This window comes from Poecile atricapillus, chromosome 1 (genome assembly GCF_030490865.1).
Source record: "Poecile atricapillus isolate bPoeAtr1 chromosome 1, bPoeAtr1.hap1, whole genome shotgun sequence".
In the NCBI taxonomy this organism is placed as follows: Eukaryota; Metazoa; Chordata; class Aves; order Passeriformes; family Paridae; genus Poecile; species Poecile atricapillus.
In genome coordinates this window covers 143,841,385-143,868,704 of record NC_081249.1, presented here as the reverse complement: position 1 = coordinate 143,868,704, position 27,320 = coordinate 143,841,385, and the positions used below count along the sequence as shown (strand labels likewise).

The window sequence follows — 27,320 nt, the reverse complement described above, 5'->3', positions numbered from 1 at the left end:
TTTTAGTAAGAAGAATCACATTTAATGAGTTTCTTTCTTGCAATTTCAGATGCTCAAGTACAGCTGGTAGAAATTCAAAACAGCCGTAAAGAACTGTGACAGACGGATACAAATAGTACTGCAGCTTAAAAATGATAAAAAACACCTGAAAAAAAGTCACACAACCCTCCCAAAAAAATTTACACTTTGAACCTAGGCCAGTTTTTGAAGATTCCCTTCTCCAAAGCTAGGATGAAGGAGGAAGAAGAAGAGGGAGAAAGTGCAGATGACCTTCCAGCCACAAAGGTCTTGCGCCAATGTTTATTCACTGTGCCTGTGGTGGTATGTAAGGGGAGATCACCAAGTGCTGATTCTGCAACTGCCAAGAGATTCCTATGGAAATCCAGACCTCAGGCTAATACTGAACACAGAGTGGACCAACGAGCTGCATCAACAAAATAAAAACAAAACTCAAACTAAAAGAAGTGGGAGAACCCCAAATAGCACAGATCCACATTTGTGAGGGGAGCAGAGGAAAGGGCAAGAAGGGAGGTCTATACAGTAAATAGTTGAATGGTTTATGTTACAAATGACTGGCAGTTTTAAAGAGTCTCTTCCCAGCTCCATTGCTGCTCCAACCCAGAAGGGAGAACTGAAAAGGGAGGAAGAAGAAGTAGGACATCATCATGGAGCATGCAGGATCAGAAGCAGCAGAGTGGGCATGCTCAAATAAGCCCCCGTCTCTTTTTGTAGTCCTCCAAGTTCAATGATCGCCGAGGGGCACCATCTTTTGCTGGAGGAGCCTTGGAGGTGATGGCCAGTGCCTTAGATTCTGTTGGGGACAAGAAAAGAGTAAGGACCAAGCTACAGGCACACTATAAATTTTTACTTGTCGTTTTTGCTGTCAACTTTACCACAAAATCATGTCTGGCTTCTCTACTATACATCAGGTTAAAACGTCAGTTAATAATACAAACGGTATCGGGGAGCTTATCTTCACAGATGCAGCACATGCAATTTTGACTCTGTGTGTTAATCCAGCTGTTAATCCAGAGACAGACAGTAAGCAGAAAAAGTCAAATGTTCTATCTGTCTACAGCACACATTTTTATCAGTCTCCAGATTCTTCTGTTAAGCAATGAGACTGCACAAAGTAAGATGCCAAAATGGCGTTCCGTCTAAGGAAAACTATGTTTCTCATCCTTCTCTCTTCAGTGTCCTTCAGTGCCTAACCCTCATCTGCTTGCCAGCTTAAGAGTTAGCAAGCATAACTGTCACTAGCTGTTTCAGGAAGTCTCTTGCTCTTGAACTCCTGCCTCATTCTGTAGTCTTACATCCAGAGCTTCCATCTTAACCTAGCTTGGAAAAACAACTTCTTCTGCTCTTGCTCCTTGACAAGGTTTGTCTTTGTGCATTCTTACAGTACTTCCTAAATTATTGTCCTCCAAGAAACTGAAGATCCAATCCTTCAAGTAATGCAAGAAATACTAAACCTTGTGTATCAAATTGCACTGGTATACTCCTCCCATGCCATCCTCCCACTGGAAAACAACTTTATAGGACACAAGAAAATAGCCTCAAGTTGCACTAGGGAGGTTTAGACTGGATATTAGGAGAAATTTCTTTACCAAGAGGGTTGTCAAACATCGGAACAGGCTGCTTAGTGAAGTGGTTGAATCACTATCCTTGGAGGTATTTAAAAGATGTGTAGCTGTGGCACACAGGAACCTGGTTTAGTGGTTGACTTGTGAATGTTGAGTTAATGGCTGGACTTGATAGTCTTAAGGGTCTTTTTCAATCAAAATGATCCTATGATACTCAACTGTTCTTGTCACACATCTCCTGCTGCCAAAGTCAAGATAACAAACAGGAAGAGCCAGCAAATTTTTGTCTATTATCTTTACTCACTGGTCAGTGTTTTCGTTCCCCTAAAATTTAGCTTCAATACCATCTGCAATGTCCAAGTTAGGGAACAGCAGCTTGGTAAAGCAGGAGATTCAAGATCAAGTGAAAATACCTTATCCCCACAGTATGTGCACAGAGGACAGAACCGAACAGCACAGACACACAGCTTACCTGTTGTCAAAAGTTATTAGAAAAATTAACAAAATAAGTATCAAGGTAGCTGCCAAGACTTATTTAATACAACACCTACCTCTTCCCGAAAGACTATGCAAGTCATAGATAATAAAGAATGGAAAAGCATAACAAAAACCACTCATTATGTCCTTCTCTCCCTAGGCTTCAAATCAAGGATTTTAGTCTTCAAATCAAGGGTTTTAGTCTAACACAATACAGTTGTTCTTTTCTCAATGGATGTCACTATCACACATCTCCTCCCCAGTTCGAGATACTTGCCAAGATGGTAAAAAGAGTCGTTACTCCAATTTTCAAAAGCCCACCAATAACTTTGAAAGAATTATTCTGGAAGTATATTCTAGCAAAATAAGCTGGACAATCACATCCCCAGACTCAGATGATGGAACACCTACCTGAACTGGGAACCTGAAGATCAATCTTTACATCAAAGTCATGCACTTTGAAAAGATCTTCTGAGAGGTCACTAGCTGATTTAGAGTTCACATCTTTATCTTTTCCTTGACCCTGAAATGAAAACTACAGTTAAATTTCCAAATCTTATCTGGCCATACAAACAGAGATAAAAATGTTTTTTCCCCCTCTTCTGTCACAAACATACTTAGTGTAGCTTTCATACTGCTAGAGCAACTTAAATTTCCTTTCCCAAGAACCAAGAAGCTATTGCTTTTTTTATGATAAACCTCTACAGAATACCCTTTTCTAGAACTGAAGCATGCACACCTACTATTACTCACAAGCTTCACAGAGCAAAAGGGTGACAGTGTGAGGAACAAAACAGAGACCAAAATGGAAACTTGCCTTACTCATGTCCTTTGGAGCATCTGGTAACACACCAGATCCATATTTTGCATTTAGCTGGGCAAGGATGGCAGCTTGGACAGCAGGATCTCTGGACTGCAAAGGTGAAATATTAGGGAAGAATAAAAAATAAAAATTACTGCATTTAAATTTGCAAAAGCTAGAACTACATTTTGTTAAAACACTGTTCACATCTATTAATCTAAAACCATAAGAGACTGTATCAGTTCACCCAACTTTCAGAATCACAAAAGGCTACTGCAATCATCCTGATATAATCTGAAGGTAACAAACCAAAAACCATCTTCAGAAAGCTTTTATTTGAAAAAATCAGAAATACATTTCCTGATTATATGGTTTGTTTTGCAACTACTGTTAATACTACTGTAGTAAGTATTTGCCTTCAGCTTACAGTTCTGGCTGAAACACTCTACTAGAAAGAAGAAATCTTTGGAAGACTATTTTCTTTACCTAATAGTCCTCTAGTATAATAAAGCTAATGAGTTACGATTCTTTTCTAATAAAGTAGTATTTCAGAAATATTTAATTCAAGCCCTGCAAAATTTCTCTTATTTCCTTGCTGGTTTGTGGAGACTGATGAGAACCAACCTGAGCAGAACCATATATTATTCCAGAACAGACCTCGACAAGGCCAGATTACTTAGAAGGAGGAGGTGATCACCTTGTTATTCATCAGTTATATATGGAGGGACTGCAGTAGAAGGTTTTGCCACAATATCACATGAGAAGTTTGTGTTGAACTACTTCATCCATCACAGGCCCAAAATGTTTGTTCTCCTCTCACCTTTAACTGATATTTCACAAAACTTTCAGCTGATTAAAAGTGAAGCTCACACCTAAAGCAAACTGTCTTCCCAGAACTAACTAAATCTGAGTAATTCGACATAGGTGAACTCAAGACAGAAGTCTCAATCACGGTTGCCTTTGCAGTACATACCCACATCACTTATGTCCTTCACACTTTGCATTAAAAAAGAAGAGGGACCAGGATCTCACTCAGCTGTATCTCACACTGGCATTCAGGGCGTTAATAGCATATAGCACAGTTGGGAATTTTTGTTCCTACACTCTGCATTACATCGGTTTCTGTTTTTCAGCAAATTGCCTCAACTGAACTTTAAGTATTACACTCACATTAGACACTATTGTGGGCTTGCACTGCCGCCTAGTAAAGGGGTCCATTTGTTGGTTTTTCATGCTGTGACTTTCAGCCTGGAGAAGAAATAGCACAGGTTTTGCAGTTTGCTACTTGCACTCTTTTAAATCCTCCCACAGCCCTCCATCCATGCAATTACTCATCTGCTATATACAATACTGAGATCAAAGAAAAACCAGCAACATTACAGATTAGAAATATTTTAGTGCACCCATCATCATACGCTTCACAGGACAAAACTGTTCTTATTGCATACAACCATAGAAAATAGGCACACAACTCTCAGGATGGTTAATGCTTAAGCACTTGTTAACAAGCTAAACTCTTCCTTAATAAAAATATAACTACAGAGAACCGAGTATCTCTTTCACTGTTTTACTATCTGAAGTCTCCTTTACGAGGAAACTTATTTTTTCTTTCTAGTATAAAATGCATTAAGTCACTCTTATACTGACTAATCTGCAGATAACTGAATTGAGCAAAAGAATAAAGCATTGTGCTTTAAAATAATGTCATTTGCCTGCATGAAAGATTTTACAGATAATTAAAAAAATTAGTAACTTTGCCATGCAATTATCCCTCTTTGCATCATTTTATCTCTACTCGTAGAAAAGTGTTAATTCAGCACTATTTACCACAAGAGCCTTCTCAGACTCAACGATATTCCACTCTCTATTTCTCTGGTTGATGTAACTGCAGAATGGAAAAAAAGGAGGGTGGGGGAAAGAAAAAGAAAGTGACTGTCATTTACCAGTCCCTACACAACAAAATGCCTGAAAGCATTCTTGCAGCTTCATCCTGACCATAAATTACTCTTATTGCAATGCAACTGCCCCCAGGGTATATAGAAGAGAGTTTACATTTTTGACACTTTTAACTGCATGACAGATACAAGAAAGTGAAGATAGACAAGCACTAACAACAGAACCATTACAATACACATTAACACATTGTGCAGGAAAAAAGAAACAAAATACTGCAGTTAATTTGTTAATTCATTAGTTTCTCTTTTTAAAATATTGATACTATTTAAGACAGAAAATTCCCAATATCTGCTTCTTACCTTATTGCAGAAATATTTTTTGTTCGTTGACGATCCAGGGCCTCTGCTCTCTCTTCAAGCTCATTAAGCTGATCTTGAATCTGCTTGGCCTTATCTTGGTCCCCCAAGTCCTCTGCCATAGCCTTCAACGAAACAGTAACTCATTAGGCACTACTCTCTACCCAGAATTACTCAGAGAGGTAACAGGTATATCCGTGAATCAGTCAGCTAACCCTACTCTGGTCGTGAATGTTCTTCCCTGCATGGTACAACAAGAGTACAACAAAGAGCTACACTTTCTTTACAGCTCAGGGCAAAACTGGATTTCTTATTCTGAAGAACTCTGAAAACCCTTACACTGCGGAGGATCTACAAACACCAGTCCCAGCATGAGGAGGACAGGTCAGTTGGATGACTTAAGTTACAAGTTTTATTAAAATTAAACGTCTCCATTTAGCACATCAGGAAAACAATTATTTCCACAACTGCCAGCTGCCATTTACTTCAGGGAGCGGGGAGTCCCCTAAGGCACGACAGCAGCTTGTTGTGCCACCTGGTGACAACAGAAAGCAACTGCACCCCCTGTGATGGGAACCTAACAATTAACATGTTCGTGTGTAGTAAAATAGTGACCACAAAAATACAGTTAAACCAAGGAATCAAGAAATGTATATTAATACAAACTCTTGGGTTTTGCTGCATATGAAGCTTCAATGTCTCGAGAAAGACAAACAAATTTTGGTTCTATTCATGCAGTCCTATCTTCAGAGATGCTTAAGACCGCTTGTTTTTTTCACTTCCTGGCTTTGGCTTTTATGTGCTGTTAGGTCTACTTGTTCCAGGAAGACTACAGGTAAAAACAAGTTCATGGCATGTAAATCTTTCAGCCACTTCTTTTTTTTTTTCAATATTTCAAAATTACCAGCCATAAAGTGACAATTGAGTTACCCCTGAGTAAAAAATAATGTAACACAACTTCTGTTTTACCTCTTAAAATAAGAAGAGAAAATCAATTTTCAAACATTGTTATGAGGTACTCTAAAAACAAAAACATCAAAACAACCAACAACAAAATTGACCCAAAAAATCCAAAAAGAAAAAACTAAGAATAAATGAAAAGTTTCTGAGGCAGATCAGTTTAAGACCTTGTTTAAAGGACACAAAAAGAGACAGCTTAAATTGTTGGCAATTGCCCCTAAAAAAAGTGCAATAGCTGACTGGGTTCTGAGTATTCCGACCCCAGCACTGAACCTTGAGAAACACCTTCCAGCTGCACAGTTGAAGCCGAGCTTACTGCTGACTACTGCCAAAATCCAGATGAGCTCCAGTTCTTCAAAATCAAAGACTGCATTAAGCTTTCAAGCATCATCTCATTTCTCACCTTCTCCTTTAATAGCTGAGTTTTCTTCATGGCATAATTTGGAGGTGCTTTTCTGAACCTTTCCTTCTCTTTCACAATCTGTAAGATGCAGAGGAAACAACATGAATATGCAAGTATGAAATCTCTATTTCAATACTTGGACATTAAAAGCAACAGATGAGTATCACCTAAGGAATTTATTTATTGCCACTGAATTTGACGTATGCTCTGATGATTCTGTTTTTTAGTTTGTGCCTTTGGTAATGAGTTAAAGCTCCATTCTCCTCACTGCCTACAAAAACCTGATGCTAATCACCTTTACTCAGTATCAAGCAAATACAAAACTGCCACAACTGTGATAAATGCAACTACCATGATGCTGTCAGTTTCTCAGAACCAGAGAACTAAGATGCCATACTCAGGAGCTCAGAGCTACACAACACAAGTTCAAGAGGAGATAACAGGGTACAAATGATGAAGAAAAGCAGGAGTGAACACCAAACAACAGCAGGATCATCAAGCTACTCTATCCAGTTATGAAACCCCCTTTTGAGCCTTTTAGTTCCTTATTGGATAGCAAATACCATGATAATTTTGCTTTGTAACAGCTACTGCTCTACTGCATGAGCTCCTGTCACTTTTAAGCTCTGCCACAGTTTCACTACAATGCACCATTACCTCTTCAATATCCTGATCATTAAACTTGTAGTTGAGGGCTTCTTTGATGGACACTTCCTTCTTGTTTATCTCATCTAGTGTGGGTAGCTGCATCCCAGCAGAGAACATCTAAACATGAGACAGAGTTACTCTCCACTTAAAGCATGCTTGGCAGAAGGCTGCTGAGAAGAAACTAAAGTCTGACAAACTTACTGCTTCCTTCCACTTCATAAATTCACTTTCAGTAAATTCCTGATTTGAGACAAACTCCAAGCGGAACACACGTGAATCACTGCCATGCCTGCAACAATAAAACAAGACAACCACATGTTAACACAGTCATTACTCCCTGCATGAAATTTTGGGGATATTTTATAATTTTCATCATGCACAAGGAGAAAAAAAAAAAATACCCAACCCAAACATTCTTGTATTAAGTAGAATGACAAGGCTCAGTCTACTTTTCAGTTCCCACATCCAAACCCCACAGAGAATGTGATTTGCTATGAAAAGGACACTGATTTATGAACTAAGGAGGATTCCTTTAGTATCTTACCGCAATTGTAGTCCTTTGTTTGTCCGTGTGCCACCAAGCTGGTAAACCTTTGCAGTCTCTACCACACCAGTTATTTCAGCAACCTGTATACAGAGTAAAGTATATGAGAAGAAGGATGCAAGAGAGGTTTCTTATTCATGTTCCTGGAATGTATCTAGCATATTCAAGCCTTTTCATTAGAAATAAAAAACCTTAATCTAGCTAACAATTCTAACCAGATCAAGGATAGCAAGACTCTTCAGTATGCATTTTTACGTACTGAATGAGTTGCCATCTGAATGCTTGATGCAGTTCTTGTATCTTCTCAGCTCTGCCTTCCTGACCAAAGAGTGTACACTCTCCTACCTTTCCTATTTCCTTCTCAAATAATGTTGGTTTGGGTTAACATATGTTCCAAATGAAATACACTATTGCTGCTCATATACTAAACACAGCCCTTCTGGGGGCCTTTTTAATGCAATCTTAGAGACTTTATATTTTATCCTATGATTGCAGCAATGAAACAGAAAAAAACCCCTGTGTTCTCAATCACAGTCTCTTCTGAAGGCACACTGATGTACTAGAAACTTTGTAAAAAAAATAATCAAGAGACCACAATAACTAAATAACAGTCCTAGAAATAAGGAGTAAATCTTACTCATCCTTACTTGGGGTAAGCAGAGTCTGGAACTCTAGTTTGCAATACAAATGATAAGACAACATGAACCACAGCTAGAAGATCTTTGTTAGTGCTCCCTCTCTCTCACTAAATTTATCTCCTCCCCTAGGTGGTCACATAGATGTATTTATTCTTAAACCAGTTTCTTTCACCTGCTTGGAAGCAATTACATTTTCTGGTTATAAGCAATCTTTTTGTATCAATCAGTCACTGGTACCTGAGAACTGATAAGCTGCAAATATTTTATTACAGCACAGAAATAAAGAGAACTAAATCCCTCAGAGCTAAACTCACCCGATAGACAGGTTTACTGTTGTGATTGCCAATGCCAATACGGACAAAGCAGCCAGTGACTGTCTTGGCAAAGAAGGGCATGTGACACCAGCGTTCCAGCTTGTGCCGTGACAACCGAACTCGGTTCAGCTCTTCAGGCAAGGACACTGGCTGGGACTTGGGAGGGATTTCTTCTTTCCTGATTGGGGAAAGGTGAGAGGGAATAAAGAAAAAGGTAGAGACAAAATCAAAACCCAGAAAGGGGGTCCTGAGAAAGGTGCAGCGTGAGCACTATTTAAATTACCAGTAAAAGGAATAATTCATCATGCACTAGTTGACAGTAGATGTGCGAATTTAGCATTCATGAGAAAAGCTTAATGTGAAGTCCTAGACTTACTGAACATTGCCCCTGCTACCAGAAAGCAGAAAGACACATACCAAGGCAGTTTATAGACTAATGCTTTAAGATAAGCTAGCACATGCATCTGCTCAGATATGTGCCAGAGTTCGGCAGCTGCTGAACTGCAGGACTGAACAAATCAGTAAAAAATAGTGTAATTTGGGCTGAACCTGACAGCAGGTAACTGAAGTTGCAAACCCACCCAAGGTAAACGAGTCCTATGAACCGTGATACAGTGCCAAGGACTCAAATCTGAGCAATGCAATTGTGCCCAGAGGTAAAACTACTTTAGAGACACTGAACTACCCCAAACAATCCTCTAAAACAGCATGTGTCTACCTAAAGTGGATCTCTATTTTTGAACATACTTACAAGTAATCATATCCCAGTGTTTACTACTTACTCTTCCTCTTCATCAGAGGATGATGATCTGGATGAGCGGTCACTTTTCTCACTAGACTTATCATCCTCCTCCTCCTCTTCATCATCAGAGTATACTTCACTAGTTTTTAATGGCTGTTTTTTTGCAAGCAATTCAGCTGGGGAAAGGGCACAGAACAAGGAAAAGCAGGCTATAAATATTTTATGAAAGCTTCCCTGTAAGAGTTGAGCATTAATTGCTTTAAAAAAAATCCAAGAGGCAAACAGGTATTAATTTTACACTACATACAGGTGGCACATGTTCAAATCCACTAGTAAGCTGTGCACTTCATTGACTTCTCTCTTTGCATATACATGAAGTATTTAAAATCATCCTAAACCTCAGTTGTACTTATTTTCAGTCTCCCAGCTTGACTGCACATAGCAATTGACGATGGGTGTAACTACTGGATATACAAGAAAAAAACTATTATGATCAGACAACTCATTGTTATTTTACAAGTAAAAAGAAAAAAAACCAAACTCATCTTTGGAGAGGATCAAAATAAATACTAGATAAAATCCAGTAGAGTAAAAAAGATGGTTGTGTCAAAAGTCAGTGGCAAGATAGACAAGATGATGTGTCAGTGAAGAAACAAGCAAATGCAGGCAGGGTTTCAAAAGTCAGGTAAGTAGGAGTTTGAATGATTCAGAGATTAAAAATCTGAATCTAAGTGACCAATTCAGATACATTAACTAAACCTTACTAAGAGCCATTCAGTGGATTGCAATAAAAGTTCTGGTTTTAAACCACTCCAGGGTGGGGGAGCAGTGAGGAATACCACATCAGTGATTGCCAAATATCACCCTAGGTGGTCATGTTGGGCAAAGACCAAGGAAAAAACAGACATGGAATTCATTCACTCAAAGGTGTAGGATTGTTGCCTTAATTTGAAACAGGAAGTATAACTTTCAAAAAGTTGCAATAATGCCTCAAAAACTGTAGCAATAGCAACATGCTTTCATACCTGTTCTGTTCTTCCTTTTCTCTCTTTCTGCTTTTAGCTCCTCCATTGCCTGAGATTTCTTGTCTAGCTTTTCATCCCGCTTTGATCTCCGCTCTTTGTTATGTGACATGACCTAATAACATGTATAGAAAATCCCTCAGCACCATGAACCCATAAGATGAAAAGCATTAAAACAAAGACTGTTCACATACTTTAGAAATTTTTTCAAATGGAAATAACATACTCCTTTTTGAAATCACTTTTTTTCAGCTCATTTTTTATGAGGTAAGAGAGGGAAGTCAATCTGGAGCACAATTCTTCTCTCTGCTTCATATCAAAAATAATGAACATATTTATAGCTCAACATTTCTGCCACCAAATCTCAGTCTCAAAATTCCTCCTTGAAGTTAAAAAAGGACTAGAGAAATAAACAGCAGTAATTCAGCAAATAACATGTAATGAGGAAAAACTGGATGAATGTTCTCATTTGCTGCTTCTGCAAGGCCAAATCAAAGCATTTAGTAGCAAAGAAAAAAGTTAGGTTAAAAAATACTTAAAGCAGAAATAAAGTTGCTTCTAAAATCTGCAAGATGGATCCAGATCTTAAATGTTTTAAGTCTTCTTATGCTTTCCATTTTTAACAAGTCTATCTCTATGGAGAAAGCAGCCTCTATTATAAGCATAAAAGACATTCATTTGAGCTAAGTTGAAGTCATTTCTGCAAGGCATTGTAGAAGAACTCTAAATAAGATACTTTTACACATGCATATATGTATTTGCAAGTACACTTTGTGTACTATAAATGGACTATTAAAGTGTACACACATGTACATATATGGAGTTGAGGGAGCAGAAAAATGAGATTCATTCCACTCAACATGTGCCTAAGGGGAAACTCATCTCACCTAATTTGATTTTAGGTGTCAAATATCTCTTTCACCAGAAAGTAACATGGAGCGATTTGTCAGCTGAAGATCCCCTCTTCCATTGCACAAAACAATAGGCAACAGAAAGTGTAAACAAGTGGTTCTTAGATGGCTGAAGTTAGCAAGATGAATCCCTTCCCACTCTGGGAGCCCTGACTCTCTATTAATGGCAGGATTTTCACTATTTGAAACCACAGTTCAGTTACAGAGGCCTGGCCTCAAAAACTGGCAGTGTCCTCTTTTTACTGGAAGTGGAAAAACTAAAGAACTATTACTGCTCCTCCTGGCATTCAAACTTTTCCTTGACATCTCTGCCAAAAGAAACTAAGCATTTTTTTTCCACTGTATGTATGTGCATGAAAAATAATTAACATGACACTTGAGCAGTTTTTGGTCTCCTCTCTCAAACTTTTCAAGAAAAGGATGTATGGAATGTTTCAGACTGAATGGCAGAAGCTTGGCTAAAGGAACTGTAAAAAGTTGCTTTCTTTTTCTCATGTGGGAGGGCTATCACAGCAACTCTAGACGTAGCTGCAACTTTGTAGTTTTCATTAAAGGAATACCAGTGCACCCCTCAATAGGCCAAAAGATGTTAACTTCTTTAAATGAACTGGAAAAACTGAAGATAGCTTGAGCATATAAATTAACTAAATTCCGACCCGCTACACTGTTTGACATTAAGTGAAAACATTAGAGGTAGAGAGGCCATATCCTATTTCCTTTCACCAAGGGAAAAGGGTTTATTACCAAGAACAGTTTCATTTCCTACCTGGGATTCCTGGATCTGTGTGAGTTTTTTCTTTTCCTGCTCTTCCTCTTGCTTTTTCTTTTTCTCTTTCTTTTCTTTCTTTTTTGCTGTTTTTAGTTTTTTCTTGATTTCAAATCTAGTAGCAGTTATTGGAACAAAAAGAAAGTATGATAAAATGCTCTTCCTGAGAGAGCAAAGTCGGATGTGATTACAATCGCTATTAGGCTGCAAGGAACACTTCAACTGCTTGTCCCTTTTATGTTACCCTGTCCCCCTATTCCAATCCCCTCCCTTCCCCAAGAAAATAAAGTGAAGAAAAGCTGAGTACATCAAGTGCAGTCCTACAGAGAGCGAACCTAAAGGGTTCATGAGACCACATAGAAATTACTATACCATAGAAATATGCCTTACTCCATTTTCCTCTTTGCCAGTGCAGCGATCATTGCAAGCTGCCTCCAACTCTAAAATCATATGGCTATTTCACATAATTTCAACCTAAACAGCTAAAAGAATTTTTTTCTTTAAAGCCACTATCATGCTAACTTTTTCATTTTTAAACTTCACCTTTATACTAGCACTGGTCTGTATAAGAATGACTGCAACCTTTCAGGGAGTTCTCCTTCAGCTAAATTCTCACCAGACTTAGTTTCTGCAGAAGAATTTCGGCACTTCCCTGTCTACCTTCATGAAATATATCACCCTGATGTCTTATTTTCAGCCACTGTATTCAGAAGAGTAGTCATTTCAGTGGAATGGTCCCATGACTGAGATTCCGCTGCACCATGGACTGGTCATTGCTAAAGTGAAGGGTGCATACGAACATATACAAGAAAAAAAATACTTCTAGTAACTGAAATTCAAAATGTGTTATCCACATGCACATTACACAGTCCATTCTTCTTCAGCCCTTTACACCTGGATTTTGTCGACAACACACTGAAGCGTCAGTTGAGCTTATTTCCCTTTATGCCTTTAACATGAAGCATAACACACAAGGCACAGGCATTATATCAGATGCAATGTCTGCTGTAATCCCAGTGAACTCACAGCACAATGTGCATACAAAGAGCTTTTGAAAGACTCATCATAAAGTTAAATGACTACCCCACCACCCCCTTAGTTCTACCTGCCAAGACTTTACACAGAACAGCACAAATTCATTTAAGATTAAAACAGTAACTCAAGCTTTGATTGTTTAGCTTGTTTGTATCGAGTATTCTCCAGCATTCTAAAACAGAGACATTCAGTTACCACAGAATAGAGAGTAAAATTTGAAAGATAGGATGTCCTTCTACGTGATCCAAATCCAAACTTACAATCATTCTGATCCCTTCAAGGAGAACAGCAGAACACATAAGATTCTGAACGTAGTGTTAAAATCAAGGCAGGCAGGCAGTGCTCTAGCTATGCCTTAGACAAACACACTTTGGCAGTCGCTTGTATTGACATGATTTACTCAACAGATGTCAGTCCTCCAGGGAAATTTCTCAGCAAATGAGAAGAGAGGGCACTAAAGAAGAAAGAAACTCAAGAAACCTTGCCCCATATGTGCCAAATCCTTTCAATTAGGATACATAGGAAGTAAAATACCTATACTACAAAGAAGATGCCTGACTGGATAGTGTAACAGCTACAGACAAACAACAAAAACACAGTATGTAAGGTAGAAATCCACAAAAGATTCCATGAAAGTCCCATATCCAACACCACTCCTCATTATTTCAGTATCTCTATCTTCTACTAGGGCCCAAACCAGTTTCACACCCATACACAGGCAACCCTAACACTGATCTGTGCTTCACCATTGTTTTCTGAAAAATTCCAGAAATTCATGTACACCTTATTGCTTTGTTTGCCTTATTCCAAAGCATCAGCACATGACAATTAATACAAAAAAGATGAAGAGAAAGCAGGCTTTCTGAAGGTCTGGTATCTAACCTACAGAGCAGTAACATAACTACAAGGGTAGCTAACAGAACTGTGCATATTCAACGGCTGAGAAACTTTTAGATACTGTCTTCTACAAGAATATGCACAACTCCTGCTGAGTGCTTCTTAATTACTACAGGGACAGATTACATACAAAAAATATACAATCAAGCTTAACTCACTTAAGATTGCTTAATGCTTGGACCTTAAACAAGACAGCACAGTCAGCATACTCTCTATGCAGCCTTTAAGAACTTGCTACCCAACATCAACAGATATAAAATTCACCTTCTCTTTAGCACTTCTCTCTTCTCTATCCGGTTAAACAGTTCCTGCTCTCTCTCTTTTTCTGTCATTTGTTCCAGTCGAGCTCGGTCTTCTTCATCTCCCATCAGGTCTTCTCCATAGCCATCATGGAATTCCTCATCTTCAGATGAAGAATCTGAATCTGAGCTAGATGAGGAGCTGTTGCTTTCTGAGTCAGAGACTTCCCCTAAATCAAAAATATAAGGTAGTGATATATAGCTGGGGCAAAGCTCAACCATTTCATTATAGCATATTAACAAGGGATAGCATGAATTAATTTTACACTTCTCTTCCACTATACTAAAAACATATAATGAAAATGAAGGCCAGGTTGAAATTACCATAATATATGCTTGCTAAAAAAAATTATAAAATGAGTGGTACTACATTTGAACACAAATTGGGTGATAAGTAAAAAAATCTCTGTAGAACAAACCAATTTAAAAGGCCTTTTAGTAATGTGTTACAGTCCTAAAGTTAGACTTCTATGCCTATATGCTTATGTCCCTGACAAGTTGCTTATTCAGCCATAAGTTTGTGTGCACACACTTCAAACACCATGATCAACCACCACAGAATGGCACATTAACCACCTCATTATAGCAACCTGAAGGACCAAAATTCATCATGTGAAGACTGCAACACTATGAATTGCTACACAAGGAGATAAAGTTGAAACCAATACCCTCAGGGCTGGCAAGGCCCTGACACTAGTCCTGTTACTGGAACAAGCCCTCCCAGCTACAAAGGGGTTCAGGGAACACCTGACTCTCCAGTAGTATTGGGTAACACCACCTTTAAACTTAATCCAAGTCCAAGTGCTTTGATTATCTCACCTAATTGACTAAATTACATTGAATTGCAAAAGCAGACCATTAGGATTCCTTCTTTTGCATCCATACTGGTATTAGTATTTCTGCAAACTTCCAGCTTTGCAAGCTCACACTGTGAAAACCCTTGATTTCTTAGCACTCATATATATAGGAGCAGTCACTCCATGCCTTTGTCTGTATCTGTTGTGCTTGATATACTTAAAACTTCCTTTTTCAGTATTAATGAAAATCACAAGTAAGCACCTGCAAACCTTCACAGGCATGATGAAAACAGACAACAGGAAGTTTGCCCAGCATTGAAATGTACTCAATATTCATGTAAAAAATTCTGAAAAAGTTATAGAATAGTTTTTCTTCTGTGTCAGTATAAATGTGCAAGAATTCCAATTCAGAGCAAATGCATACAAGATAAGCTCCTATTTGCATCACAAACACTATACACATTTCCCTTTGTTATCACAAGAAGTTTGGGATGGGAAAATATGTCAGTGAGAATAAAAAATGCTGCCCACATGGGTAGATAGGACATTCTAGAAGGAAGCGAGGAATTTTCCAGGAGAAAGTCAAGCAATGAAATGTCATTCATTCTTCAGCTGAAATAGCATTCAGTTTGCAGTTGCAATGGCCTGCTCACAGCAGTGCTACACTGAATTACATGTACTTCAGGCCACAGTAAATTTAAAAGTTCCCCTGACTGTAAGTCACAAAATGAAAAGTCTTTGAAGATGGTCTTCAAAATCACCATGCAACATTACTCTTCAGGGTGCACAACAGATAAGTTCACTTGGAATCACACTAAATAAATGCACGTTATCTTACCCTCTTCAGGTGCTGAGCTCTCAGCCGAGCTGTCTTTATCTGAGCTGCCGGAAGAGGCAGCTTTGTTCATCTGTTTCTTCATGGCTCCTTTCTTCTCTGCCTTACCCGCTTTTCCCTTTTTTTTGTTTTTAGAACCTCCAACAGTCCACTGTGCAGAAAGAACCAAGAAAGGGATCATGAGACACAAACATCACTCTCTTCTCCCTTCTCCATAACACTGGAGTAAAACCAGCTGAGAAATAGCCCAATACCTGACAGCAAAAAAATCATTCAAGTGTAAAGAGGAAAAAAAAGAGAAGCCAATAGGAAACTTATCAGATAAATAAGGGCCTTTTACAAGGTTTTTGGGAGTAGAGTATTCTGTGGTTGGTTGAAGTTTTTTCTTTGGAAAAAAAGAAACCAGTTATAACAGTTGGTAGGGCACTCCTTTTAAAAGATAATGAAGACTTCAAAGTTGGCAATATCTACCAAGGGAGGAGGTACTGAAAATATTTTCCCAAGAAAATAATTTTAAACAATGTGTCCAATGTGTTTGTAAAGACTAGTTTCAGTTTACAATCAAATAGAAGCAACTGATGGTTTTGCAGAACTAGTTTAATCAGTAGCAGATCTTACATTTCATGAAGGACACCAATTATACATGACGGCCTTTTCAAAATCTCAGTTTTACCGAAAGTACACAATGTCTGTATTTCTATGCAACAAGCCAACAGTGCACTCAATGATGCAGGTGGTGGCACTACCCCTCTGTACATGAAGTGGAATCAAATCAGAATCACAGAAGTCGGGGGGGGGGGGGGGGAAGAAAAAAAATACAATATCAAGTCCTAATTTTAATTTTCTTTTAATGTCATATTTTCAGTTAACTTAGACCACAGTTTCCAAGTACAGGAGTTACACCACCAGACATGCACAGATAGCCATTTTAAATTCTAAAGTCTCAGAACTAGTATTTACCTTACAGTGTGATTTCTTAATAGAATTTTTACATTGTTCCAACTACCTGGGTAAAGCCAGAAGGGAATAGAAGCAATAAGTATTGACCATAAATTACTTAAAGGTTTTACAATATTTTACACTTCACTGCCTCTCCTAGAAATTCTCCAGGCATGAGATCCTCAGGAATATAACAGACTTTATGTGTATATATGTGTCTATATACACACACACAAACATATATATATAAATCCTCTAAATACCTGTATATTATTCTCATCTTTCATGCACATCACCATCTGGTTGAGCATGCAGTCTTAAAACACCAGTCATAATGCAAGTGAGCAAATACAATTGTGCATAACTCAGATCTTGCACTCAAAACTCTAAGTGGAAAAAAACCCCACTTTAGATTTGACCTCAGATGCACAAAAGCTTCAGGCCTCTTACCCAATCACTATATCCTGGGGGATGAATCAAGTCTATCTATGCAGGCAGTAATCATTCCATCAAATTTGATAAACTGCTCTGCCTGATAAGACACCATCCTCAGAGAACCCTGGTGTTCAATTACTCTAGATGAAACTCAAGCAAGTAGTTATAAGCTACTACCTAATCTAACAGTACCTGAACTAATACCTTTGGAATTTCCCTTGTTTTGATTATTCTCATACACAATCTTGTACTTTCCATATTACCAAATGCTTCATCATGTTCTTTGGGAACCATCAGAGTATTCAAAAGTCTCTGTAAATACAGAAGTTGGTTTTGTTTTTTTTTCCTGAGGTAAAAGTACAGTGGTGAGCCTTGCAATTCATACCCTATGCAGGTACCCCAGAGTCTGTGATGGTCTGTAAGACAGGTGAGAAACTGCACAGAAATCTTCTGACTTTATACCAGCCTGAGCTTGTACTGAAGATTTTATTAGCTGCAGCATTAAAGTTTTACTTGTTCAGTGTTACAATATTGCTGTCTAATATTATTTCTGGTTACTATGCTCGTATAAATCAGTTAAGAACGAGCTTGCACTCTGTCTAAATCTACTCAAATCTCAGCACTAAGGAATCATCTGCCAGGTGAACAGAAAAGTGCATTTTTGCTATTTGCTCAAACGCTCACCTACTGCCAGTATACCAGAGAAGACACAACAGCAAGACAAGTGAAACTCAGCATTTAGCAGTGATGCAGAGGTGCTTCCCTCTCAGAGCTCTGCCACTTCTTTTCAGTGTTCTAATGCTGAATTATACCTCATGTCAGCATGCTGCACAGCAAGGAAGCAGCACACAGAAAGCCACAGTATACAACACAGTTATATCAAGACCTTGAAAGGTCATGCTGAGATGAAAGAAGCTAAGATCAGATAAAAACCAGCAGGATTTTAGTGAATAAAATGTTTCATAGCTGTACATACATATGTTACATATCACTGTTTTCAGCTTTTAACTCACTAGTAGAATTGTGGAGAAAACCTGTAACCAGGAAGATAGGACTGAAATCTAAGTGACAAACACTTGGAACAAAAAAAAAAAGAAGCAACAACAAAAAAAACAAACAAAAAACACCACCCAAACAACAAAAAAACCAAACCCACACAAACAAAGAATAACAAAAAAAAAAACAACAACACAACACCAAAAAGCCCCAAACCAAAACAAAAACAAAAAACCCCACAAACAAAAAAACCAAACCATTAAAACCAAAAACCACCCAAACAAACCAACACAGGACAAGATAATTAAAAAACCTGCTCTCTAATCTAGGAAAGGTTTCTATTTCACCCTGAAGATAACACTTCATCTCACTTTTGTTTATGTAATTGACCTCTATGTCCATCTCCCAATTTCAGTGCTGTCACAAAGCCAAATTCTTACCCAACTCAGGTGCTTCTGGGCTTATTCAGTTTCCCTAATGTCTCATGAATGCCTGGTCATTCCCAGAACAACTACAGGACAAGACAAGAGTTAGGGCAAATCTTGGACCACTAATTCATCAAAACCAGGACACTGTGCAAGACTCTAAGGCTCACAAATTGCTCTGCATTTGGACACTGTTGGAGGTGTCATTTGAATACTCAATGACCTATCTCCACTGCTCAGAGAGAGTGGCCAACATGAATTTCTTCTTGCAACAGAGGAAGACACAACAGATTAGCTGGTCTAGGAGGGAAAGGGAAGGCAATACTGGAAAGCCAAAGTCTTGAGTCCCTTCCTCATGCTCCAGCACACCAGCAGAAATCAAAAATGCAACATGCAACAACTGCATGTTCACATGCATCAAGCAAAAATGCACACAGTTATAGTGAGAAATATTTCTTTGCTGTGTTTCTCTTAACTTCAAACTATAATCACTTTCCAAAATCTGACCTCTACTGCAGTTTCTCCCTTCCATGCTGCAGTCAGGCAGCACCAGTCAATGCTTCTCACATGCTTGCCATGACTGTAACGCCTCATTGGAACAGCCCCTCTATTCACCGCTGCCCCCTCGGCCACCATCTGGAACCCTCCATGGTTCCAGACACAGCAAGTTAATAAACCCATGCAAAAGTGTACAGCAACATGGCTTTCTGCTTATTGTTTAGTGCTACCAAACAACAGAGCTTTATGGCTCTCTCACAAGAAGCCACCAGAAGAGCCTTTTGAATTTTCCTCTTGCTGCCAAGGTTCACAGTGCCAATAGCTTGCATATTTCCTCCAAGAAACAGTTGGACGTGATGATCCTAAAGGTTCTTGTCAGCCTAAATGATTCCTTGATTCTAAGAACTCCAAATTAAGCCACAGTAACCAGAATGGACTTAGGGGAAAAAAACCCCAATCCACCACATTAAAAATTACCTCAATTTTTAAGTCAGCTTCTAAAAAAGCAACTACACAAAGTGATTTAAGAAAATAATTTATAGCTCAGCAAACCTGGAACATATTTCCACTAGGGAGACAAAATGAGATCGTGGAGGAAAAAAAAAAGAAAAATAAAAAGGGGAAAAAACCCAAAAAAACCCCATACCTGAAGTGAGCTCAAAGTGCAGAATTGTTTTACTACTTGGGTAGTTGTTCTTTCCTTCTATTCACACAGTACCTAAATGCATTACACACTGAGAATTCAATTTGCAAATAGGTTCTCCCAGCATTTTTTTAACCCCCTATCAAGCTAGAGATGCATAAGAAAGGTTGCCAGCTTGTCCTTGCCATATCCTTCCCTCTTGCCATATCCAACGGCTTTATAAGCAAAATGCAAACTACAAGCTACAACATCAAAGCAGAGTGGTCCCTTACCAATGTGGTCCTTTCCAAGGCCAGACAAACTTCAGCTGTCCTGTTGTCATTGCATTTAAGTGCACCAAGGTAGGTAACATCAACTCAGCTCACAAATCTTCATGCATTCATACAGGAAAAAAATAAGGCAGTCCACCAGGAAAGTCATGCAACTACAGTTTCAGCCTGTCTGAACTCAACAGCAGGAAGCACAGATTTGAAAATAAGGCAGTATTTACTGTCTTCAGGCTTTCTCAAAGCTTGGAAAACTCTAGACAGCACCCCAACAGCTTCAAGGAGGAAAATGCTCTCTACCACTATTTTTAAAACTAAATAGTAAAGAAAAAGCCTCTGTTATTTATCCTGCCTTTCAGGATCCACACCTGTCATTTGAACGCCTCAAACACCTTCAGGATGACAACAGGCCAGCAAACAGAAAACTTAAAAAACTATTTTAGACACAGAGAGAAAACTCTAGGTGTCAACACCAAAATGGAAAAGAAATAAGCAAACAAAGAAAACACCTTCAGAAGCCACAGAAGAGGCTCTGCCAGGAACAGGTTGAGAAAAGGTTTTATGGGCCAGAATATCACCAGACACCTGATCTATCCTTTCATTCAAGTACTGCTTGAAGAAGCTCACAGAAATCAAATCCCAAGAAGTTATTCCTGACATCCCCATGCTAGTTTGCAATTTAAAGAAGTTAGGTAAAGACTAGATTTTATACCAATTTTGTCCATAGCTTATTCACATTACTCCTTTGGACATGACAGCCTTCATACCATTAGCTTGTGCTGCTCAGATTTGCAAATGCACTTTATTTGGAGCAGAGGAAGTAATACCACCTCTCTTCCTTGAGAAAAGCTTTACTATTGCACCCATTAATAGCTGAAGGAAACTGCCTCCAGGAAAAGTTAGAGTTACAAAGCACATAGTCTATAAGCTGTGAATAAGACAATTAAAGCATGGCCTGCTTCAAATTTCCTAAGCTTGAAAAAAAATGTATGGCAAAGGCCTCACAGTATTGGAGAACCCACTCATTCTTGAAGGTTTAATTAAGCAGTATTATAAAATAAAAGCACACAGGAAAAGACAACATTCAGTACTGTAATTTCTACAAATGCACAAAAAAGACACCCCAACACAGAAAAAACACATGCAATATTCTGCTCACCTGTGCTTTTCTGGAGTGCTCTAAGTTGAAGCACAGTAAGGAGATATAAAGAGGCATAAAACCCTCTAGACTGTTACTTGAAACTAATCTCCTCACTAGCTGCCTGACTATTGCTCACCTCCTCCCCTGTCCCATAGATCTTGACAAGATCTTCAGTTATACAGTTCCCTAACAAATTAACACATTTGCAAAAAAAAGGTATAAAAGGATAATCCTCACTAAACTTCAGAAGAGTACTAAGCATTCATAATGCTAAGTTTTCTAGTCCTGGAAGGATACTCTGTCCTTACCCTGTAGGTGTTAAAAGGCAGAACTGAACCTTTCCTGACATTAGAATGAGTGTACTTCTCAAGAGAAACAAACGGGAGCTCCCATAGCATTGTGGCTTTCTGTCTAATCAACGCTAATGTCAGTGAAGTTCTTCCAGAAGTCATCCACTCTTCCCACACAATAGAATGAATTATCTCATTGTAAGCAAAGACGACAGAATAAAATGAAAAGCAACAGCCCAGAATTAACCTGCTGCAACTGAGGAACATCATCCATAATGCCCTCAGTCAGTAACAAGAACACCTTGTGGACATACAAACCTCTAGCATGGTAGCCCCAGCAGTAACCTGGATAGCACCAAACTGGTTACATGCAGAAAGCTACCAGTTTGACATGGTGAGCTCTTGAGCAGACATAGTCATACACAAGATGAAGGAGCCATCTGTGTCCAGATTAGTACATCCCTTTGCAAAGGTAGCTCTCCTTATTGCAAAGCCCTGCAGTCATTGCTATTTATCATCTCACTGAACAAAAGTCTATAGTAATTCAGCCAAGAACATTCCACAGCCCTACCAGAACAGTTCAGAGCATCCCTCCTATTTCATTGCCTGCAACTCACTTTCAGTCCTGTGGCTAGGAAATTTGATTCGAACTACAGAGATCATTTAAGTGTTATAGAACTCAGGATCCGGATGAGAAGTGTATTCTCACTGATACACATAAATGTAATACTAAAGATGCACAGACATCCTTTGGGCACTATTGTATAGATGCAGCATGATTTGTACCTGCTATTCTTCAGTAATTCCAAAATGTTTTTCTCTCCCCTATGCCCCACAAACTTTCCTCCCTCTAAAAGAAAGCAGCAAGCTGCATTATGCTCTGAATTAGATTTAGGCTTCTTTCCTGTACATGCAACATAGTGCCAATCTTGGAACATTTAGTGCTTTCCAGGAATCATAGAGGACACGCACACTGAAAAACCTCTGTGGAAACATATGGGTATGATTAGGCACATTTGCCCAGGGCAACAATTTCCATGCTTTTGCCTCAAGGTCTGTACCTTGAACGAAGTCAAATAATACAATTTCAACTTTTAGACCCCCTATCCCAACCCTGAAGGCTGAACAAACTTCAAACCAACCACAAGAATACTTATTAAAACCTGAGTTATTCAACAGGACTAGTGTAGTCAAAGCCAGGGACGCAAAGAACGGAATGACTGGCAGAAGCAGAACTGTTATAAGCCAGCCGCTCATCCTGCTGTGACAAGCAGCAGTTCAGAATGCATATTTCAGGCACAGGAATAGAAGCAAGTGTCCTAATTACCTCTTCTCTAAATCTTTTTCCTCTTGCTGTATGGAGGTCAGAAAGTACATAGTATCAATTTTAAATGATACACAGATTAGAAAGAGTATCAAATGCACAGGGTGCAACAGTGGCATTATTGACCTGTAAGGTCTGCACAAACTGTGAAGACGTATTGTCACATGTAATGGAAAGGCAGACCTTACTTATTACACGTTAAAATTCTGACAGTTTTCAGAGATAAACACAGAATGGAAGGCTTTATCATCCACATGCTCTCCATACCCAAGTCTACTTTTTCTAGACAAGCTGGTCTCCACATAGAATAAATAAACTGTGAACCAGCAGATCTGAACACAGCGACAGACTGAGTAGTTTCCCAATAAGAAACCTAATATATCTAGGCTGGTCACAATTTTGTCTGTCTCTATGCCTTAAATGTATATTAGATATACAAGAAGCACTCTTTTTAAGAAAATGATTGATTTGGAATAGAGTTCCAAGCATATTTATTTCAAAAATGCCTCAGTAAGAAAATTAAACTGCACATTCCTCTCACCTACTGGAAGAACTCCACTACACTAAAGAATGCTTTATAGTTTACCACTGGCCCTACCCTGTTAGTCTGCAAATTGCCACAATGGATAATCCTTACTATCATTTCAGAAGAAAAAAAAAAATACAAAAACCCACACCAAACATCTCTTCATCAAATTTTTAAGATTTGGTAGAATAAATGACCTCACTATAATTTGCAGAAAGCTTGCAAAAGATATTTGTAAGTTTTCAAGAAATTATTTTTATTCAAATAGCTGTAGAACATTTGTCAATGCCTGTTTTAATAAATCTCTTTGAATTTTCTTTTCTAGATGCACAGACTTTTAACCATCTCTCCATAGTACCATAGTACCAAGAACAAATACCAAAAACAGAACCAGCACACAAGCACTGCTATACAGGTAATTGACAAACGTTAGAACAAAGTAATGCTAAACTCTTGCTTGCTCCTTTCTTCAAAAATGTCAATCAAAACACACCCTGCTGCATGTCCAAATGGCCAGACAGCTAGTTCACAGCACTTCGGAGAATCAAAGTAGCTAAATAGAACAGTTTCACTACCTGTAAAATAGTACCACCTGCTTTGACCCTTTTCTTAGGGGGGAAGTTCCACTCTAAGGTTGAAAACCTCTCTCCCTGAATTCAGATTCCAGCTTTAGCAGCTCCACTGATACCTCAATTCAAGAACGATACAGGAAAAACACTAGTTTCAAACAGGAAGCTCACCAGACCATATAAATGTGGGATTAAACTAGCAGTCACCTTTTCTATAGTCAGACTATTTTGTAAACAATTGGAATTCAAAACATATTCAATAAAATAAAATAAATACATTCTCTGGCCCTAACAGGTCTCCATCATTGACAGCCAATCCTACTTTATGAAGTCAGCAGGCTAAATATACTGTATGATAAATACACTTTCACTACTGAGGTACAACCAGACAAATAATCCATAGCAATCTCACTGATAACATGATAAACTCACCTCATCATCACTGTCTGATGTCTCAGAGTCTGAAGATGCCGTAGGTTTGCTCACAGGTGGTTCCTTTTCTTCAGAGTCACTGCGTTTCCGTTTGGCCAATGACAGAAGCTCCTGGTGTAAAAACACACAAATTTATCAAAGTGTTGTAATTAGTTTCAACAATCCAGGTCAGTGCACATGCAGGTTCTCTGCAAGATCTGAGCACATCCCAGTAGCATTATTATTTCCACCTACTAAGGAACAAGTCTACTTATGTTTCATAGATATACATGCACACACACAATTTTAATACAACTGGATGCTACAAAAGGATTTTGATGATAACAAGTGATACACAGTAACTATTAGTACCATTACTTCCTTGGTATAAACAATGTAAGACAAACTACTTTCAAAGTCATGTCCAGATTTGTCTTATTTGGGGTAATAAACCATCCTAACTACACTGTGTGGCACTAGCCCTAAAAAGCCAAATAGTAGATAGAAGCTTCCTCTTCTAAACAACAGAAATGTTTGCAATTATACACTTTAAAGGGGAAATGCTTTAGGCATCACCTTTACACCATGGCTGGTAATATTTAGTCAGCCTGTTCAATTCCTTTTCTCTGTTGGTGAATGTACTTAAAGCTTTGGACAGACACAGAGCAGGTATCAACCTCAAAGCCTATGGAACTTAGAAGAGCTGTTCTGTTCAAAAGGAAGCACTTTCACAGGCAACACGCACCCACACAAAGAACTACATGGCTCTCAAACACTCTCATCATCTGCTGTTCAGGTGACACAAGCAGTAGAACAAAACAAACATTTTTGAAGCTGTGTTACTGTCTCTGCAGTCTGGGACACAGAATCTATTCTCAGAAAAATTGCTCTGGGGCTAATGAATCTTAGCTGTGTGTAGAAATACAGCCACACCAACTTCTGCAGTCTTGGGAAGCTGATGCTGCATTGGTTTCCATTAGTTTCACAACCGGAAGATTATCTCAAAAATTGATTACAATTTAGTACCTCAAATAAGGATATAAACAGTGCAGAAACTGACTGCCTACTTACCAACAAAGAAACTTTTTATTAGTAATGGCATTTTGCCAACCATTCTATAAAGAAACCCCACAACATCATCATAGCACATTTGTACAATTAACAGATCTCCTCTGGAAGCTCCTGAAGAAACTTCAGTAGTGCTTTTCTTTGGGAAGCTCCTGAAGAGGAGCACCACCTTTAAAGCCAAGAAATGTTCCTTTTTTCTTTCCTTTTACACTTGTTTCCAAGATACTACATTTAAAAGGTTGATAGGCCTTTGGTTCAACAAGCCTAGATTGCCACAGGAAACTGACACATTTAATCTACAGGGGTTAACTGAGTATCTAATATTTAGGTCAGTATTCTCTCATCTCAAAAACATTGCTTCCCTGCTACCTGATCTTCATCTTTGCACAAATATCTCCCGGCTGTTACAGTTGCTACAAACAGCTCAGTGGAGGGGGAAGCACCTACTACTCAGGTACAGCTGCAGATGCCTGCTGCCAGGGAGGGATGGAACAGATGCAGAACCACGTGGTGATTCCTACCACCATCACTCCGATTGTCTGACTGATGCTAGAGCTAGTCCAACTCCTATTTTCAAGTTTTAAAACTATCAAACTGATACACTAGCAGTGAGATATTGGGAGCCCTAAGGACTCTAAAGGTATGCAAGATCAACTACAACAGCTCCATTGTATTTGTTTTAATAGAGTATCTGATTTGATTTTTCTGAAGCCCCAATCTGCAAAAGTATTTTTGAGCGTTTGGGAAGGCTTTTTTATTGCAACATAGCAACAGCTTCTATATTAAAAACTCTTAAGGTCCAACACATAAATTACATCAGGCATGTTGGCTCCAGCATATTCTATCCGCCAAACTTCTCCCTAGAGCAAGCGCTGCCAATACAAGCTGTAACACACTTCACCTATAATGTCTTTATTTATCAATTTTTGATTGGAATCACACCATCAATTCCTGCTACACCAAAAGGTAAGTCTTTGAAAGCAGCCCGCTCCAAAGAGGAGACACTCCCTTTGCAACCCTGGCACGGTTGAACTCACACCAGACATCGCACTTACAACCCCGGGAGATGCTCTGATGACAAATAAATAAATACTACCCCTTCTTACATCCACAGGCTGGTTTCCCATCAACAGAGCTCCCCCAGCGCAGTCACTAAGATTGAGAGGGTCGCATTAAACACGCATTAATACTCCGGGAGCCCGCCTGCCCCGACGGGAGGCAGGGACTGCCACTGCTCTCTCAGCGTGCCAAAGTAACATGGAAAAGTTGCCCAGCCCTATGGGCCTCTTTCCCCCACTACTCGAGGTGAGAAGACCGCTGGCAGCCGGGCCCCGCTAACCCTTCCTCAGGGACAGACCGCCCCGGAGCATCGCCCCGGAGCATCCACCGCCCCTCCGTCCCGCCGGCGCCGAGCACCGGGCCCGTTGCAGAGCCCCCGCCAACGCGGGCCTCCTGCCAGGGGCGGGCCGGGGACCCGCCGGAGGAGCGCGGGCTCTCCCCACGGCGGCCGCGGGGCCCCATCGGGCTGAGGAGGGCGAGAGCGGCGCGGGACCACCGGGCGGGAGCGAGGGAGGGATGGCGGCGCCGAGCCTCGCGAGGGCCGGCGATCCCAGGCCCCGCGTTCGGGCCGGGCCTGCCCGCGCACCTGGTCCAGGTTCTCCTCGCTGCCGCTGTCCTCGGTGTCGGAGTCGATAAGGACACGGCCTTTCCGCTTCTTCACCATGGCGGAGCCGGCGGTGCCCCCTCCCCGCCCCGGCGGCGGCGGCGGCGGCGGCGCTCGCACGGCCCGGCCCGGCCTGACCCGCGCCGCCCGCCCGCCCGCCCGACACAAAGGGCACCGCGCATGCGCGGCGCGTGGGGCGGG

At 39.7% G+C, this 27,320-nt stretch overlaps 1 protein-coding gene across 1 annotated transcript; it reads right to left on the bottom strand.

Annotated features, from left to right (window-relative positions):
- RTF1 (RTF1 homolog, Paf1/RNA polymerase II complex component) lies at nt 1-27,296 on the bottom strand. Its single transcript, XM_058858313.1, has 18 exons — nt 27,102-27,296; nt 24,410-24,520; nt 15,929-16,076; nt 14,259-14,463; nt 12,063-12,177; nt 10,389-10,500; nt 9,404-9,539; nt 8,622-8,799; nt 7,670-7,752; nt 7,327-7,414; nt 7,135-7,242; nt 6,478-6,555; nt 5,118-5,239; nt 4,690-4,747; nt 4,033-4,110; nt 2,878-2,973; nt 2,472-2,583; nt 1-811 (listed from the first exon to the last, which is right to left on the bottom strand). Exons 1-18 carry the CDS (start codon nt 27,177-27,179, stop codon nt 705-707), a joined length of 2,013 nt encoding a protein of 670 aa, XP_058714296.1. The 5' UTR covers nt 27,180-27,296; the 3' UTR covers nt 1-704.
- Between the last annotated feature and the right edge of the window lie 24 nt (nt 27,297-27,320).